This window comes from Doryrhamphus excisus, linkage group LG7 (assembly GCF_037039965.1).
Source record: "Doryrhamphus excisus strain RoL-2023G ecotype Guam linkage group LG7, RoL_Dexc_Guam_v1.1, whole genome shotgun sequence".
Classification (NCBI taxonomy): Eukaryota; Metazoa; Chordata; class Actinopteri; order Syngnathiformes; family Syngnathidae; genus Doryrhamphus; species Doryrhamphus excisus.
The window spans coordinates 15936986-15952500 of record NC_136363.1 but is presented as its reverse complement, the minus strand read 5'-3'; the positions used below and the strand labels follow the sequence as shown (position 1 = coordinate 15952500).

Here is a 15515-nt window from a genome sequence, read left to right as displayed (position 1 = left end):
AAGTCTCACTTTGTGCCTTGCCAGTGCTTACTGGAAAGAAACGGAAAGGAAATGAGTGTGTGAGCGGCCTATCCAATCTTGTGTGATCTTATGTGTCTAAGAGAGAGTGACATGTCCTGGTGCAGTGCAGGAATGCCTTGCTTGCTCCTTCCTGTCAGACCTGGTTATTTCCCGCTCTGGCTTTAATTACAGGGACAGATGAAGCTCATGTCTTAGCAACATACGCCCCTACGTGTGTGTGCTCATCAAAGTTGGCTGCCTTCAAGGTGGAATTATTATTCAAAGAGGGGATGTCCATTAAACAGTGTCTCCCACGCACACCATGTTGTCATTCCACAGGCTTTGGTGATGCATCTATACGTGTGTGTGTGTTTGTGTGTGCTAGGATACAAGGGCCAGGTCGAGGCATGTTATGAAGTCCTGTGGAACAAGTACAAATACACATTAAGAACTAGAGTAACGATGGGTGGTAGAAGTTCAGCAAGTGGTACACCTTCAAGTATAAATGTACCACCTCTTCAAGTCTGGGTTTTTCTCTATGACAGCATCACCTTCTTGGCAGCAGTAATGAGTGAGGGCGAGTGTTGCCAGTAATGGTGGCCGCCTCCATTCATCTTCACGAGATGCACATCAGTGTTTACCTTTGAAGCTGCTGGGACCAAGCCCAAACTGGAGGCTGGCAGTGGCTAAAAGCTGTGGTTGTGTCGCCCTGGAGAGGAGATAAATCCCGGTCATGCTGGCGAATGACTTCATTCTGTCCCAGCAGTCTGACAATGTGAGCTCATGGCAACTTGTTGTTGCTCAACTTGTTTTTAGTAAAGGTGTGGACACCAAAGCTACATCACTGATGTCTGCAGTTGACGTCTAGATGTGCTGACATATGCTGGCCTCACTAGAGATGAAGAGCTTGCAATTATGAAGTCTACCACGAGATGTCGTCATCACCCCAGCTGTGTTCACTTCACTGTGTGCTGGAATATGATCAATACCTAAAAGTACCTAATTTGTTTAATATAGCGGGTATTGGCTTTATATCATCGCAGTATGGGTTATTTATTGGTGGTTATTCTTGTGTACTTCATAGAAGCATGAAAGAGCAGCATTCAGCTTTTAAGTTGCCACGTGTTTGTAATGTGTGCTTAAGATTCATTGAGGCTGTGATTGCTGCCATTAGGAGAGGAAGGCCTGATGTTTGGTTGTCTTTTGTCACAGGAAGCAGCACAACCTCGCTCATTCTTCTCCCTGTGCTGACACAAAAGAATGGCAGCTCTCTTGCTTTCCTGTCTGATGGGACATTTTAGCATTTTAGGGCCCTTAAAATGTCCCATTGGGAGCAGTTTGGTGTGTTGGATCAGGTGGGCTTCACCTCTCTTCTCTCTCCTCTCTCCTCTGCCTTACTTGTCTGTTGGCAATAGAAGTGCCTAGGATTTCCTCAGCGGTGACTGTGGACGATCCTGATGGTTCCTGCACGCTAAGGCTAAAGAAAAAGCATGTATATTTGGTATATGCATATATAAGTTGTGCTTCTCAGCTTGACTCTAGATTGGACTCGACAGACAAGCTCTGCGGTGGGTGTTGGATTCACTGATCTGGGGGGAGTATGGAGTACTCTTCTTGCTCTATCTGGCTCTGGCTGGAAGTGGGTGGTTTGGGGCCGTGCAGCGTGGGAGGGCTCCGCTGGCAAATTAAAGACTTCTCTGTGAAAGTCCCAGACTCAGCTACAGTAGTCTGAGTGTGTTTTAAGTTTGGCCATGGCTCTCTCTCTCGTCTTGAAGCCGTCATTAAAAAGCCACACTGAGCGAGAGCAGAGTAAGAATGCATCTGCTCCTTTCTGGGAGCTTTGCTGCTTCACTAAGCAAGTAAAAGAGCAGGAAAAAGGGGATTTTGTGTGTGCGAGAGGGAGGGGGTAAGGGTGGGGGGGGTTCCGTTAGAGGTTTTTAAGACCTAGCCCCTTCCCCCATGTAAAGAGCAGGAGAAAGAGATGAATGAGCAAAGGAATGTGGGAGACAAACGAGTGCTCTCGACAGGAGAGTGGGAATGTCGGTGCTTCCATTGTCCCCCCCCCCCATGCTCCTGTGGGGAGTGGATGTAGCACAAGCAAAGGAGGGGAGGGGTGCCAAAAGTCACACCTGAGAGGCTGAAGTGTTGTGTCGTGTTCACATGTTGTCTTCGTATGTGCTGCACAGTGTTGCCATCACCCCCCCCCGCCCCCGACAGGATGTGTGTGTGTGGGGGGGGGGGGTCACAGGTCACAATACCTAAAGACAGCATGTTTCCAAAGTCCTCACCAAACTTTTTAACTTTCTATCCCTCTTTCTTTCTCATACAGCGTGCCCCCTCCCCCAGGCTGGCTGCTTCTAGAGAGGTTTTGACGTTTGCTTTTGGGCCCAGATGGCTTTAGCTTGCCTCTGGCTGTGGATTAAGGCCCGCCAGTGTCTCCTTTCCCCCGCCATGTGCAAGTGGTCAGGACAAAGAACGTCAAAAGGAGGAAGGAATGCAGGAGGGATGGGGGGCGGGGGTCCAAACATCACCCGCCACTGATGTTTCACAGCATTCCTGAATGACTGCATGAAACTAAACCCCACTCAGCTTTTCTTTGACCTTCTTAGTCATTAAGAATCTACTTTTTATGAATCATCAGAGCTCTCTTTAGTTGGTGGGGGGGGGCAAGTGAACTTTTGACCACATTGTGCTGCATTTAAATGTAAATAGCAGGCGTTGCCATCCTTCGTGTAGCAACATGACATGGGCCTTATTTGTGTTCCAGCCCACATTTAACTCATTTACATGTGTAAATGTTCCTTTTCCACCGGATGGTACCCACTCAGCACTATTCAGTACCCTGCAGTGTTCTGGCCCTCTGTTAGTGAGGAGTACTTTTAATGTTACAGTTTTCCGGAGCAGTCACTGCTTAGTCACGCATCCAGTTTCATTTTATGGCTTACTCATTGCTGTTTGTTGTGGCATTGTTGCCAAAGTTGTCATGCTGCTGTCAGCAACGTGCAATGTGTCAGGGCGCCACTCTTGAGGCCGGTGGAAGCGAGTGTGCGGTGAAAGCATGCGTGAGATGCGTGGGCGTGTTAGGCTTAGAGCTCAGGCCTAATGCTCAGGTTTCTGCGCCACAGAGCAGCTGGAATGTGCATGAAGCAAAGGACACAGCCGGAAAACTTCTTCCCAAACTTTCTCTCCTCGTTCTTATCTGAGCGGGGTGACCATGCGCTCTCTCAGCCCCCTGCAGGCATTAAACAAAAGAATGAGGTGTCCCTTCATGTGCTTGTGCACACCGTCAAAGTAAAGCTTGTTCCCAGGAAATAACAATGGAAGGGCCTTAAGATGTCACAAGGATACATCTAAGGAGACTACTTATGTAGGCCAAGGAAAAGTCCTGATGTGCTCTTTAAATTGTTGTGATCTGGTGCTATATTGCTGGGTTGCTACCACATGGTTTCTGGTGATTGGATGGGGGTCAAATAATGGGGGTCAGTATCTTTGTAGAAGTTTGGCTGATTCAAGCGAATAACAATGCATTATTTGCTCCAATTGTTCATGCGTGGTGTGTTGCATAAATACATGAAATAGTTGAAAAGAAGGCGATCAAACGGCTGAGAAAGCTTATGTCTCCCATGTCAGACATAATGACTATAGCAGATGAGAATAGCACTTCTAACATGTCCGTGTTCTTATACCAAGTCAGTCTGCATGACCACTAAGATACTAATACTAATTTTGCTTGTTGTTGCTAACTGCAAGCGTGTCTACACTCGACTCCAAACAGCCACCTTTCGCTGCGTTTCTTTTTTGTTGTTGTTTCTTGAAGATTTTTCTCGGGCTGCAATTAACGATTATTTCAATAACCGATTAATCGGTCGCAAATTTTTTTGATTAATCGATGAATCAGATTCAGAAATGAAAGATTTGGACTGGCAGAGCAAATGAATACACAAACACCATGTTGCCACTTGAATAGTTTGTTAAAATAATGTTAACTTGACGTTCTTGTGAGCGGGCAACTCATGTAGGACAGGAAACACTGGTGTATAAACAGCAGTAGCTACCTGATTAAATTGTGCTCATGAATTATTGAACTTGCATGGTTTTATGGAGAGATATATTCTTGTGTGTATATCTTTCACATTGTTGGGGAAAATAAGCAAGGGTAGCAATGATGAATCATAGCTTCCATGTGCATGCATATCTGTTTTCATCATGATTACGCAAGATAACTAAAGTTATCTCCCCATGTTGCCGATGTTTTTTCCTGGTCCCGCCAGTGACTGACAGCGCCTCTGGTCATAAAAGTGGAATGCATGTGACCTGGTTGTATCTGAGGAAAGTGGGTTAAGTGAATGTGTTGCAGGGGGCGGCTGTCTTGTAAACATTTCTTTGTGTTGTGTACAGTATGATATTTAATGGCAGTTATTCAGGAAGGCCACATCACTCCCAATTAGCAAGTGTTCTGTCCTAACGCTCACTTTGCAGTCGACTTCAGCTTCCAGCCTGCTCTCTCCAGCAGGCTAAATATAGTGCTGTAAAAGCTACACACATTGCCACACACAGCGGCCTATTGTAGTCTGACGGAGCTCAGGCATCTGGAGTGCACAACCCCCCCACCCCTCCTGCCCACCACCGCCACTTGGCTGACCTCTGACCCATGCAGCTGAGAGCTAGAGGCCGACATCAGGTACCTCAGTAGGTAATCAGAGTACCTTTTTAAAGGAAACACGAGACTAAAAGTTATTTAGCATCCGTGCAAGGCTCAGTGAGTCATGGTGTCCTCGTCTGCGAGGACACGTCTCATTGTGCTGTTGCATTGTTGCTCTCACAACGGTCATGTAATGTCACACGCTGTGAACCTCTCAGTTTCTGACAGCGTCCCATAAAGCCTTTGACAGGTGTCCGGGACAAACTGGTTGGTGGAGTTTTATGTGAACAGAGCTGGAAACAGGACAACATAAAGCTAAAGCGCGTATGCCTGACCTGTTATTGCCCGTGCTGCAGTGTTGGCAACATGACAACATGTCCTATTATACTATCGGCCGGCTGCCGTTGAAGTGTCGCTGCAGCTGCAGTGTACCCTTCAAGGTAAACAAATGGCCAACAGAAGCATAGAAAGCCACCCGCCCCCCAGCACCCTCCACCCCCCTTCACTCTCTGGGAGACGCCAAGCCTCCTGGCAAAGTTCATGTTGCTATGCGTCGCCATAGCAATGCTATCACAAAAGCCCTCCAGCTGGCTGTGTGTTTATTGATGACAGAAACGGAGGGAGAGCATTGGACAAATGGACATAGAGAGTGTGTGTGTGTGTGTGGGACAGAGGCAGAAGGACAAATGGACAAAGAGTAAGCAGACTTCTCCTCCGTGCTCAGCGTCCATGTTCTCAATCCTTTGGCGGACCTTCATTCTAAACACAGTGCAGCTGGTGGGCTCGGCTGTCAATGTTCCCTCGCAAACAACCCCCCCCCCTTATATTTTTTGGGATGGTCCTGGATTTGCCCTTGGCCCCCGCATGAGGGAGCCCGCTCCTGCTTGCCAGCATCGGCTTTCTTTTTTTGTGTTGTTTGAGGAGCACACAGCTGCATGGACACCTCCGCATGCAGACACACTCGGGTGATTCACAAAGACGAGGAAGTCTATTTTGGTTTTTGAAGCAGTGAGTGTAATCTTTGCTGTGTCCCTGGGGGGATTTGGGCGGGAGATGTTTGAAGCACTTTGTCAAAAGAGGAGATTTGGCACAGGGCCACAAGAGATTTGTCATTCATAAAGTCCACAGTGATCACAGCAGAAGGGAAACTCCATTTCCATTCACATGTAGTTTGTTTCCAGCAAATATCAACGATGGGGCTTTCAGTATCAATGAATGTAGTATCAAAATCATTTGAGGAGGAAGCACGTTTAATTCAGACAAATTACATACATGAAGTCACTAATTTTAGTTCACCCTTTGAGTCATGTACAGGATATGATGTACTAAAAGCCCATCATCTAAGCTTTATGGTCAGCATCGCTGCAGCGTGAGGTTACATTTTTGGGAGGGTTTGGAGCAAGCACACAAGCAAGATTTTAGAAATCCAAAACGTGCACAGATAATTGCTTACGTAACTTTAGACGACAACAAAGCAAAAATTTTGCCTCGCAAAGTGAACCTAAATGTGCTCGTGTTGGCTGAAAACTTCACAGAGACCTTTTGTGTTTGCCAGTAGGCTCACATTCCATCTTAAGAGGCTGCTGGTATCCTGTGTGTGTAGGAGGAGGCTGAGGGTGGGCGGTAGTTGGGGGGTGTAGGTTGTGGTTGGGTGAGTTCTTATCATTTCCTGGGACACTGGGAATTTCCTACAGTTGTTCCTTTGCCATCACTATTGTGTGACATTTACTTCAGTCTTATTTCATGTGTCTTCGAACCTATCTTTGGTGTGTGTGTGTGTGTGTGTGTGTGAGGTTGAGAGCGTATCAGTGGCAGGAAGTCTGTGGTCTCCATTGAAGTGGAGAGCTGTGTGGCGTCAGTGTCACAGGCGTGTGCACATGTGGAGTGCGTGCATGTGCTTCTATCTATCTGTGGTGTTTACTTAACCTGTCTGGTCATTCCAAACACCTGTCATCCTTTGCTGTGTCTGACTTTGGCACTGACAGCTTTGTGGGCGTGCCTTCTCCTGCTTTATCTGTGCTATGTGTGTGTAAACCACACATACACACACATAGAAGAGGACTTTTGGATGACTAGAGGGGATAGAAGCTCTCAAAGCCGCTGAAATTCTATCCTTTGAACGTCCCAGGCTGACGGGGGCAGGACCTCGCCCTGTGACTGTTTTTCTTTCCTCTCTCTCCCACAGCCATGTACTTGCTGACCTTTCTGCAGATAAAGCCTCCATGTCCATCATAAACAGCTGTGAGATGACTACTTCCTGTGTCGGAAACATCTATGTCACCTGTGCTTGCATATGTATGTACATGGAGACCATCCATCAGTTTTCTATGCCACGTAAACCTCATTCGAGTCACGGGGTATGCTGGAGCCTATCCCAGCCAGAGAAATCCGGCGTACCCAGCGAAAACCCACACACGTGGAGAACATGCAAACTCCACCACACAGAAATGTCCAACAGGGATTCGAACGCAGATCTTACAGATCCCCTGACTGTGTGACCAACATTCTAACCACGAGGCCACCGTGCAGTCCATGCATGGAGTCATACTAAGAAAATCCACTTATATGCCACTTGTGTACATGTCATTAAAATCTGTTTTACAAGAAGACACAGGAAGTCTCCCATCTGTTTTGTGGCCTGTTGTGCCAGCCTCCATCTTATTTTACATCTTACGTGTTCTGGCTGAGCTGATTGGTCCATGCAGTCTCATGTGTCCAGGTGGGATGGTGAGATTGATGAGGTCAGACTTCATCTCACCCCTAAGAGCTCAGGCCTCTGCTGAGAAAGACACAAAGCACTCTAATGGTTTTGGGCATGGCTGCTGGTGCTGCATGGGTGTGGTTGGCAGCAGCTGTCCACCAACACACACACACACACACACACACACACACACATGCACGCTGAACAGTAGCAACCGTCACAGTAGGATGTTGTCTTTTGTCAGGACTAAAAGGAGTCAGGAAGCCCACTGTCCTTTTTCTGTGACCTAGTTTTTGTGGTCAGGAAGGAGATTTTTAGACCTGGTGTTTATCATCATCACTTTGCTTTGTTAGCCTGTTGTTTCTGCACAGGTTTGACTTTTCACAGTACCGGCCATGTAGATCAGTGGGTCAAGAGGCTGACGTGCTAATCCTATTATTGGACGATGCTGACATCTCTTCAACATGGCCCTAATCTACTGCTGCTGCTCTTTTTTGATGCCATGGCAGGGTCAGCTGGCGTCTATTTCAGTGCTGCGTTCAAGTTTCCTTTAGTTGTACACAAACCATACAGTATACAGTGGTGCAAAATTGTATATCTTATATTTCATTGTAGGCTTAAAGTTATGTCTTCTTCCCCGCAGTGTCGTCATGCATCACCACCTACAAGAAGACACCTCCCCCCGTTCCACCGCGGACCACCCCGTCCAAGCCCTTCATCTCCATTACGGCCCAAAGTAGCACAGAGTCGGCCCAGGATGCCTACATGGACGGCGGCGTGGGTCCTCGTAAGGGCATGGGCTCTCAGCCGGGCCTATCCAACTCCACTGAGAGCATCGACAGCATGAAGGCCCTGACAGCGGCCATTGAGGCGGCCAACGCTCAGGTGCATGGCCCCGCCAGTCAGCACGTCACCAACAGCACCGTCACCAACACCACCACGGTCACCACAGCCTCCACCGAGAGCAAGGCACAGATGGAGGCGCTCCGCAAGTGCCTCTCCATAGGGGTCCAGGTTTGGTTCATTCTCTGAATGTGTATTTGTATTAATGCTCCCATTATTTTGCATGTTGATTGACAGCTGGCTTCTTCCTGTAGGTTGAGCCAGAGGAAGGTGAACAAACTCAGACGCAGTCCAAGTTCCACTCCATAGGAATTCAGGTGGAGGATGAGCGATGGTGAGCGCAAAGACAACAGTGGGAGGGGCTTGTCTACGTGAGGCAAGGGGGGGGGGGGTCAGAGCTGTCCAGACAGAGGCAGTTTAGTTGTGTCCAGTGTGATCTGGCTTGCCTATAGCAGCTGTCCTAGTTCACTGGAGGTTGGGGTCAGAGCACCCCCCCTTCTCCTCAAGCACGGGGCCCCAAGTGACAGCTGGGCCCAGAGGATGTGCTGCAGGAGAGAAAGCTGTGGGGGGGGGGGGTATTGACAGCCATCTGTTGCTGTAGTCATTGTCATTCTGGCAACTTTTGGACAATGTGTGTGTGTGTGCAGTGAGAGCACGGATGGGCTTGGAAAGCAGCAGTCTAGTGGTCCTGTGGCGGGACATGCATCAGTTTGACTCCTGCATACTTCATGAGACTTCTAATGCATTTTACAGTTTACTTGTTTGCTTGGATTGTTTGTAGCGCTGACATGGGAGGTGTGGCCATGCCACCTCAGATGAAGGTCCCTGGCTTGTCTCCATGTGTGTTTATGTGCTGCAGCAGCAGGTCAGGAAACCTTGCTGTTTGAATGAGGAGCAAGTGAGAGGGAGTGGAAGAAGATCTTAAATAACATGCTCGTCTTTTCCCCTACCATTATATTGAGGAGCTCACCACCGCCCAACGGCACCCGCCAAGAAGCTTATTTTTTATACAGCAGATGACAACAGAATTACAGAATAGATTCATTTAAGTATACCTATACGAGATGAGATTTTAACGTTATTAGAAAAGTAGAAAAGAATATAGATAAATAAATAAAATATGGAAAAGTACAATGATTCATTTGTTTATTATCGTCCCAGGCCGAGTGCCCAGGGTCCCACTGAAATCAGCATCTTTGTTGACAGCATGTCAGTTCTATCCCTACATGGTTGCATTTACAATTTCACACCTGCTCTTTCAATGGCATGCGGAGGAGCGATTGCATTAATGAAATTGATTAGTTTGGAGTCTTTCTAGTGCTTTCTGTTATGAAAGTTTGTTAAACATAACTGTGAGGTGTGATGACAATACACACCGGCTCGGCACAAGTACACGTGTGCACCCCAAATGTAACTGTAGAGGAGCGATCATCATACAACACTGCAGCACACAGGAAACATTGTTGGACCATGCAGTATAAGATAAAATATGCCTTTATTCATCCCTCAGTGGGCAATATCTTGTAGTATCTTGTCTTGTTTGAACTCTTGGTCCAGATGTTTGTGTGGTCACATGATCCTGGTGGATCAAATCAATGCCAGAAGACAGCCTGACCTCGCTGGCCTTTTGTTTTTGTCCTAGCTGACTAAAATTAGCTGTAATTATGATAACATGCATGAATATGTATTTGTCTCTGCCACTAAACAAGACATATGTCTGTTTTTGGAGTGTTTTTCTCATGTTGGAGCTTGTTGTCCACCACGTTTCTTCACGTCTTTCAAGGTCCACCTTCCTCCATGTTGATAAACTCTCCCTGTGTGTCTTTCTGTCTGTCTTCTAAAATTCTTTGTCCTTGGCCGTGGTGCCTGCCTGTGCAGGAAGTCGTTAGCTAGGAGATAGAAGGCTGGCTGAGGTCATAATGACTGAACACCTGCTTGGAGGAGTTACTCTTTAACTCTGCAGCACACACACATTTACTTGAAGGCTATGAGTGTGTGCACGTTGTGTTTGATGTCAACCACTCCCTGAGCTCCTTCTCCTCTTCTATGTGTTTCATGCAATAAGAGAGATGAATGGGAGGAGGAGGGAGGAAGTGGTGAATGATGAGCTTAAAGGAGGACTGCATCTCCGGAGACGATCCAGACGTGATTATAGTGTGTGTGTGTGTGTGTGTATGTGCACATGCACAACCACAGGTGGGTCAAACTGAAGGCTGAATGTCACCTGAACGGTTTTGTGAAGCATTGGAAGCTCTGAACCATTTTGATCATTCAAATGGTGCATTTACTGCTGTGTTATCAAATTAATGTTATTGATCAGTTGAGGGTGTTGGTGCCTTGCTGGAGGGCAGACTGCTTTTGGTCAATCATTGACTCCCAATGTTTCAATGCAGTAGGATAGGATCTAAGGATGTTTCTCCATATTTACTTCTTTCAGTCAGCGGCGTATGACCCGATCCAACAGCGTGACCACCGCCGTCCAGGCTGACCTGGACGACCCCACTGATGGCCCGCAGCTGCCCCCGCCTCGCCACTGTGCCACCATGCCACGCCAGCACTCCCGTGATGCTGCCACCTCCACGGTGCGAATCCAAGGCTCAGGGAACCACTACCACGCTTGTGCTGCCGACGACTATGGCGAGGCCGGCTTCGATCCCTCCATCCTTCCCCCACCAGACCCCTGGATGGACAGCGTGGCTGAGCCCGAGGCAGCGACGGTGGCGGTGGAGGGCACGCTGGAGGCCTTCAGCCGCTCCGTGTGCCCTCGAGACGGACACTGGTTCCTCAAGCTGCTGCAGGCTGAGACGGAGCGCATGGAGGGATGGTGTTGCCAGATGGAGCAGGAACTGACACACAACCAGCTTACTGACGACAGTGAGTCACACACTGATGATGCACACATGCACTGTTCTGGAAATGCTTTAAAAATAATAGTAGTCGTAATTTAGAGGATGTAAGTATGAATATACTGTATGTCCACACGCATGGCGCCGTAACTTACTTACTATATTGCTCATCATCATCATCATCACTGAATATGGAGTGCACATTTACGTGCACATAATAGCCCTCACTCTGTGTTATCTCATCATGCTCTTTATTGCCTACTATTTCACCAATGTTAACATTTGCATACCACTTCTGTCTTCCATCGTCTGTAATATGTGCAGTGATGATGTCATTGCTTTGTGCCTACATTCTCATCGTGTTGCTTTCTTCATGCATTCTCACTGGGAGTGGTGCAACATGCCTGCAGTGTGTGCCTGCCAGTAACTGCAGTGTGTGTGTGTGTGCGTATGTGCGTGCGTGCGTGTCATTTGTCTGCAGTCCTGGGCAAGATCCGCAGTGCAGTGGGGAGCGCCCAGCTGCTCATGTCCCAGAAGTTCCAGCAGTTCCGAAAGCTGTGTGAGGAGAATTTGGTATGTGTCACCTCATCCTTTACATCCTCCCCACTACACTTGACTCCTTCCCTCCCTTTCTCGCTCACTCGTGACACTGACGTCATCCTGCACAAATTGCGCTGACAGGCGAGCGCGGCGTGCATTGACTATGAATGCAAAGCATGCAGCCAGCGTGTGCCTCCAGCAAATACGTGGCAACAAAGGACATCAGTCGTGTGATGGTCTTTTTCAAAATACTGTCATGTTTTAGTGTTTGAATACCCATTAGAATATTATTTGTCAAAATATTTAAGCAAAGGTTACAGATCTTTTGCTGTAATTAAGCAATTTTATTTTGTGTCTAAGGGCTCTAATGATGTTGTAAACCGTAGTTAGCTATGTTCAAACTATGAAAACGTTTTATTTCTAAATAAGGAATTCTACTTGGCTGAAATTAACTCATCACGTTTGGGTCTGGAACCAATTAAACAAGGGATTACTGTACATCAAACATTGAAGCACTAGTTTCTGCACACAGTCAGGATATCGGGAATACCTGGGTTCGAAACTCTGCTTGATCATCTCTGTGTGGAGTTTGCATGTTCTCCCGTGCATGCGTGCCCAATGTGCAGTGGAATGGGAGTTGAAGGGCTGAGGTAAAGTCACCACAATGCGATTGGTCAGGAGAAAACCACCTTCCATTGTTGTTGACATTTTTGAATAGCCAGTCATATTTTACACACAGATGATTTCTATTATAGATTATAGATTCTAACTCTTTCTGTGTTACTGTTGTCAGAACCCCAATGCGCACCCCCGGCCCGTCTCTCAGGACCTCGCCGGTTTTTGGGACATGCTGCAGCTGTCCATCGAGAACATCAGCCTGAAGTTTGACGAACTTCACCAGCTCAAAGCCAACAACTGGAAGTCTCTGACTCCCCCAGACATCCAGGTGCCAACGCCTTTGTGATGTCGCGTCACCTTTCTTGTGGCATGGCTAATGGCTACTAACCTGCATGCTAGCTGCTGTTTGCATGTCTTTTCACCCATTGTCGACAGCCAGCTTCTCAAGTCGTCGTTTTGGAAAGCGTGTCCATTTTTACCTGCTGCCCCACGTCACTGATGGCTGTCTGTGTCAACAAAACAATTGCATGCGCTGCAGCAAACACGCTGCTCTGCAAACAAACAAAGGTTGTTTGCTGCCATTTTGTTTGTAATTTGGCAAACGCAGACCACACTGTTGGCTCTTGGCGGGGGCGCCTGCCACTTAAGACTGTTTGTCGTTCCTGTCCAGGAGAGACGGGCGCCCCCTCCTGTGCCAAAGAGACCCCAGAAAGGCCACGCCCCCTTGGCTAGGGACCGCTCGCTGGAGAGCTCCGAGCGCCAGCGCCTGGAGGCCCGCAAGCGTCTGCTGGCCGCCAAGCGGGCCGCCTCTGTGCGCCAAAGCTCTGCCACGGAGAGCGCAGACAGCATCGAGATTTACATCCCTGAAGCGCAGACGCGACTATGAGATACATACATGTACACGTACATACTACTGTAAGAGACACGCCGGTGACAGTGGTGGTCAACAAGAGATGTATATTTGGGTTATTGTTATCTATTTATTTATTTATTTACTGCCCACCCCCGCCCTTCTCCCAGCTTTGATGTAGCACCCCCACCTCCCTAAACACACACTGATAATGTACGCTCATGTGAGAGAGTGATGTGTGTGTGTGTGTATGTTTGTGCTGGTCAGTTGTGATGTTTAAGAAATGACAAACAGGTTGACAACAGACAGGAGGACAGTGCCAAGAGCGTGGGGTGGGGGGGGGGAGGTACACAATCCTTCCAGTGTTTGCAAAATGACACACAAGATCAAATTTGGCCCCCTACAGGTGTGCAGCTTTTAGGAATCCACCACAAAGGCCACTTTGTCTGTGTGTGTGTGCGTGTGCGTGTGTGTGTGTGCGTGCGTGTGTGTGTGTGCGTGTGTGTCTTGACATTCATTCATTCATAAGTGCTTCCGATCACACATTAAAGGTGGAACACAACATTAGGTACACCTACACTAAGTTAAAGTTTATGATTTAAAATGTGTGTTGGCTATGGTCGTGTTCCTAATGTTGTGTCCAGTGATTAAAGGACACGCAGACAAGTTATTTCAACTTGAATTGTTTACTTTAATAAAAGTGCTTGTAATTTTTTTTTTTTTACAAAGCCACAGCTTTATTGACAGTATTAAGACAGGACGACAGGCCGGGGGTGCTGAAAGTCATACAAAACACTTTTTTTATTTCATATTTTTCCTTTGCCTCCTCACTGAGTGCATAGTGACTTTTTCCAAATCATTTTTGTATTTTTTTTATTCATTTATTGAATAGGCGACTGTTTACCGACACACTGACTACAAGGCCCGTCTACTGTGTTTTTATTTTTTATTGTTTCAGCCTTAACTTTTAACAGTCGAGCACAACAGCGCTCTCAGGGGAAGATGTGTGTGTGTGTGTGTGTGTGTGTGTGTTCAGTCTCTGCTGTTGCATCACTATGAAATAAAAAGTGTGCTATCATCTAGGCTAGAAGATGTGGTAGGATTTAGGCGGGGAAGCAAGGAGGTGTGTTAGGAAGGGTTGTCCCGACGTTTTCACTCCTGCTACAATACCGATATTGAGCCGATATCAACATGAATCTTACATGGCGTACTGTGGGAGTTTTCCGTGAGATGCCGCATCATGAGAGTGATGAGGTTGGCCGGAAGGCCGGAATAAACCGTGCCAGTTCTGTGCCACTCCGGGGAACTTTTGCATAAGACTTGCACTCGGCAGCTATGTGTTTTTACTGCCACACGGCTGACATTACTCCTGCTCCTTGCTACTTTGTTAGCACGCTAGCTAACACTGTTGTTGTGATCATATGCGCTCTATGCAGTTGCTGCTGCATAGCCATGCTTGGGTGGAGTCGGGAATTGACTGTTAGTAAAGGTGTGCCAATATCGGAGATATGACATGCAGGCTGACATCTGATATTATTTTGCTAATATCGTCCGATATCCAAAATCAATACTGGATCGGGACATCCCTACCAGAAGACTAGAAGGTGTGCTAGGATTCAGGCTAGGAGTCTCAAAGGTGTGCTAGGATATAGGCTAGGAGGCTTGGAAGTGTGCTACGTTTGATGCGCTGAGGCGTGTTAGCATCTAGCTAGCTGGGAGGTGTGCTAGCATCGAGGCTAGAAGACTAGAAGGTGCACTATAATCGAGGCTAGTGGGATAGGAGTTTTAGGGGGTGAACTAGAATTAAGGCTAGGAGGTATGCTTGGAATTGTGCAAGAGGCTAGAGAGCTAGGAGGTGTGCTTGGATCTAGGCCAGAGGCTAGAGGGCAAGGGAGGTATGCCAGGATTGAGGATAGTTGACCAGCTAATGTGTCATTGTGCCATTGGACGTCTGCCTGCCAATCAGTGACTATCTGATAAAGTGATGATGTAATTGTGCAATTTGGCGCCATTGCTCATTTTTAGGTTTTTGAATGGATTTTATTTTACCAATTTGGATTGTGTGTGAGACAATGAGTGGACACTGTGTTCCTGTTCCTAATAATAAGAACATATCAAGTCCTGGTGTAGCAGGGAGCTGTGATGTTATTCTATGAAGACATTTGTACATAAATGAATGTTTCCCCGTGTAAATGTAAATGAACAAAGATAACTTTTTGTAAGTCATGTTTAATGGATTAAATGGCATTAAAACAAACCTTGTTGCCATCATTCGCTGGCCTCCACATGTGTTTTTCATCCCCATGCAATTAAAGACACCACAAGGGCAACACGACACTCTTTGTGGGGCACTCGGCATCCACAGGGGCGGGTCCCCATAATTACGCCTTATCCTCCTCCCCGGTGCACACAGAGCTTCCGCTGGCTTGTCACTCGATCCTGGATCAAGCCTCACTGAGCCTGAATGCATTTTTT

The 15515-nt window shown here is 47.3% G+C and overlaps 1 protein-coding gene across 3 annotated transcripts in view; it reads left to right on the top strand.

Annotated features, from left to right (window-relative positions):
- dlgap1b (discs, large (Drosophila) homolog-associated protein 1b) overlaps window positions 1-15314 on the top strand; it is a 71107-nt gene extending 55793 nt beyond the window's left edge. For 2 of the 3 annotated variants that reach the window (XM_058060867.2, XM_058060866.2), the window contains exons 7-12: window positions 7987-8357; window positions 8441-8520; window positions 10624-11060; window positions 11514-11605; window positions 12366-12518; window positions 12861-15314. In XM_058060867.2, coding sequence (XP_057916850.2) covers window positions 7987-8357; window positions 8441-8520; window positions 10624-11060; window positions 11514-11605; window positions 12366-12518; window positions 12861-13076 — 1349 coding nt within the window. In that variant the 3' untranslated portion in view covers window positions 13077-15314. Of the gene's footprint in view, window positions 1-7986; window positions 8358-8440; window positions 8521-10623; window positions 11061-11513; window positions 11606-12365; window positions 12758-12860 lie in introns of all 3 variants that reach the window. The other variant, XR_013627752.1, reaches the window with a different exon arrangement.
- Window positions 15315-15515: the final 201 nt, after the last annotated feature.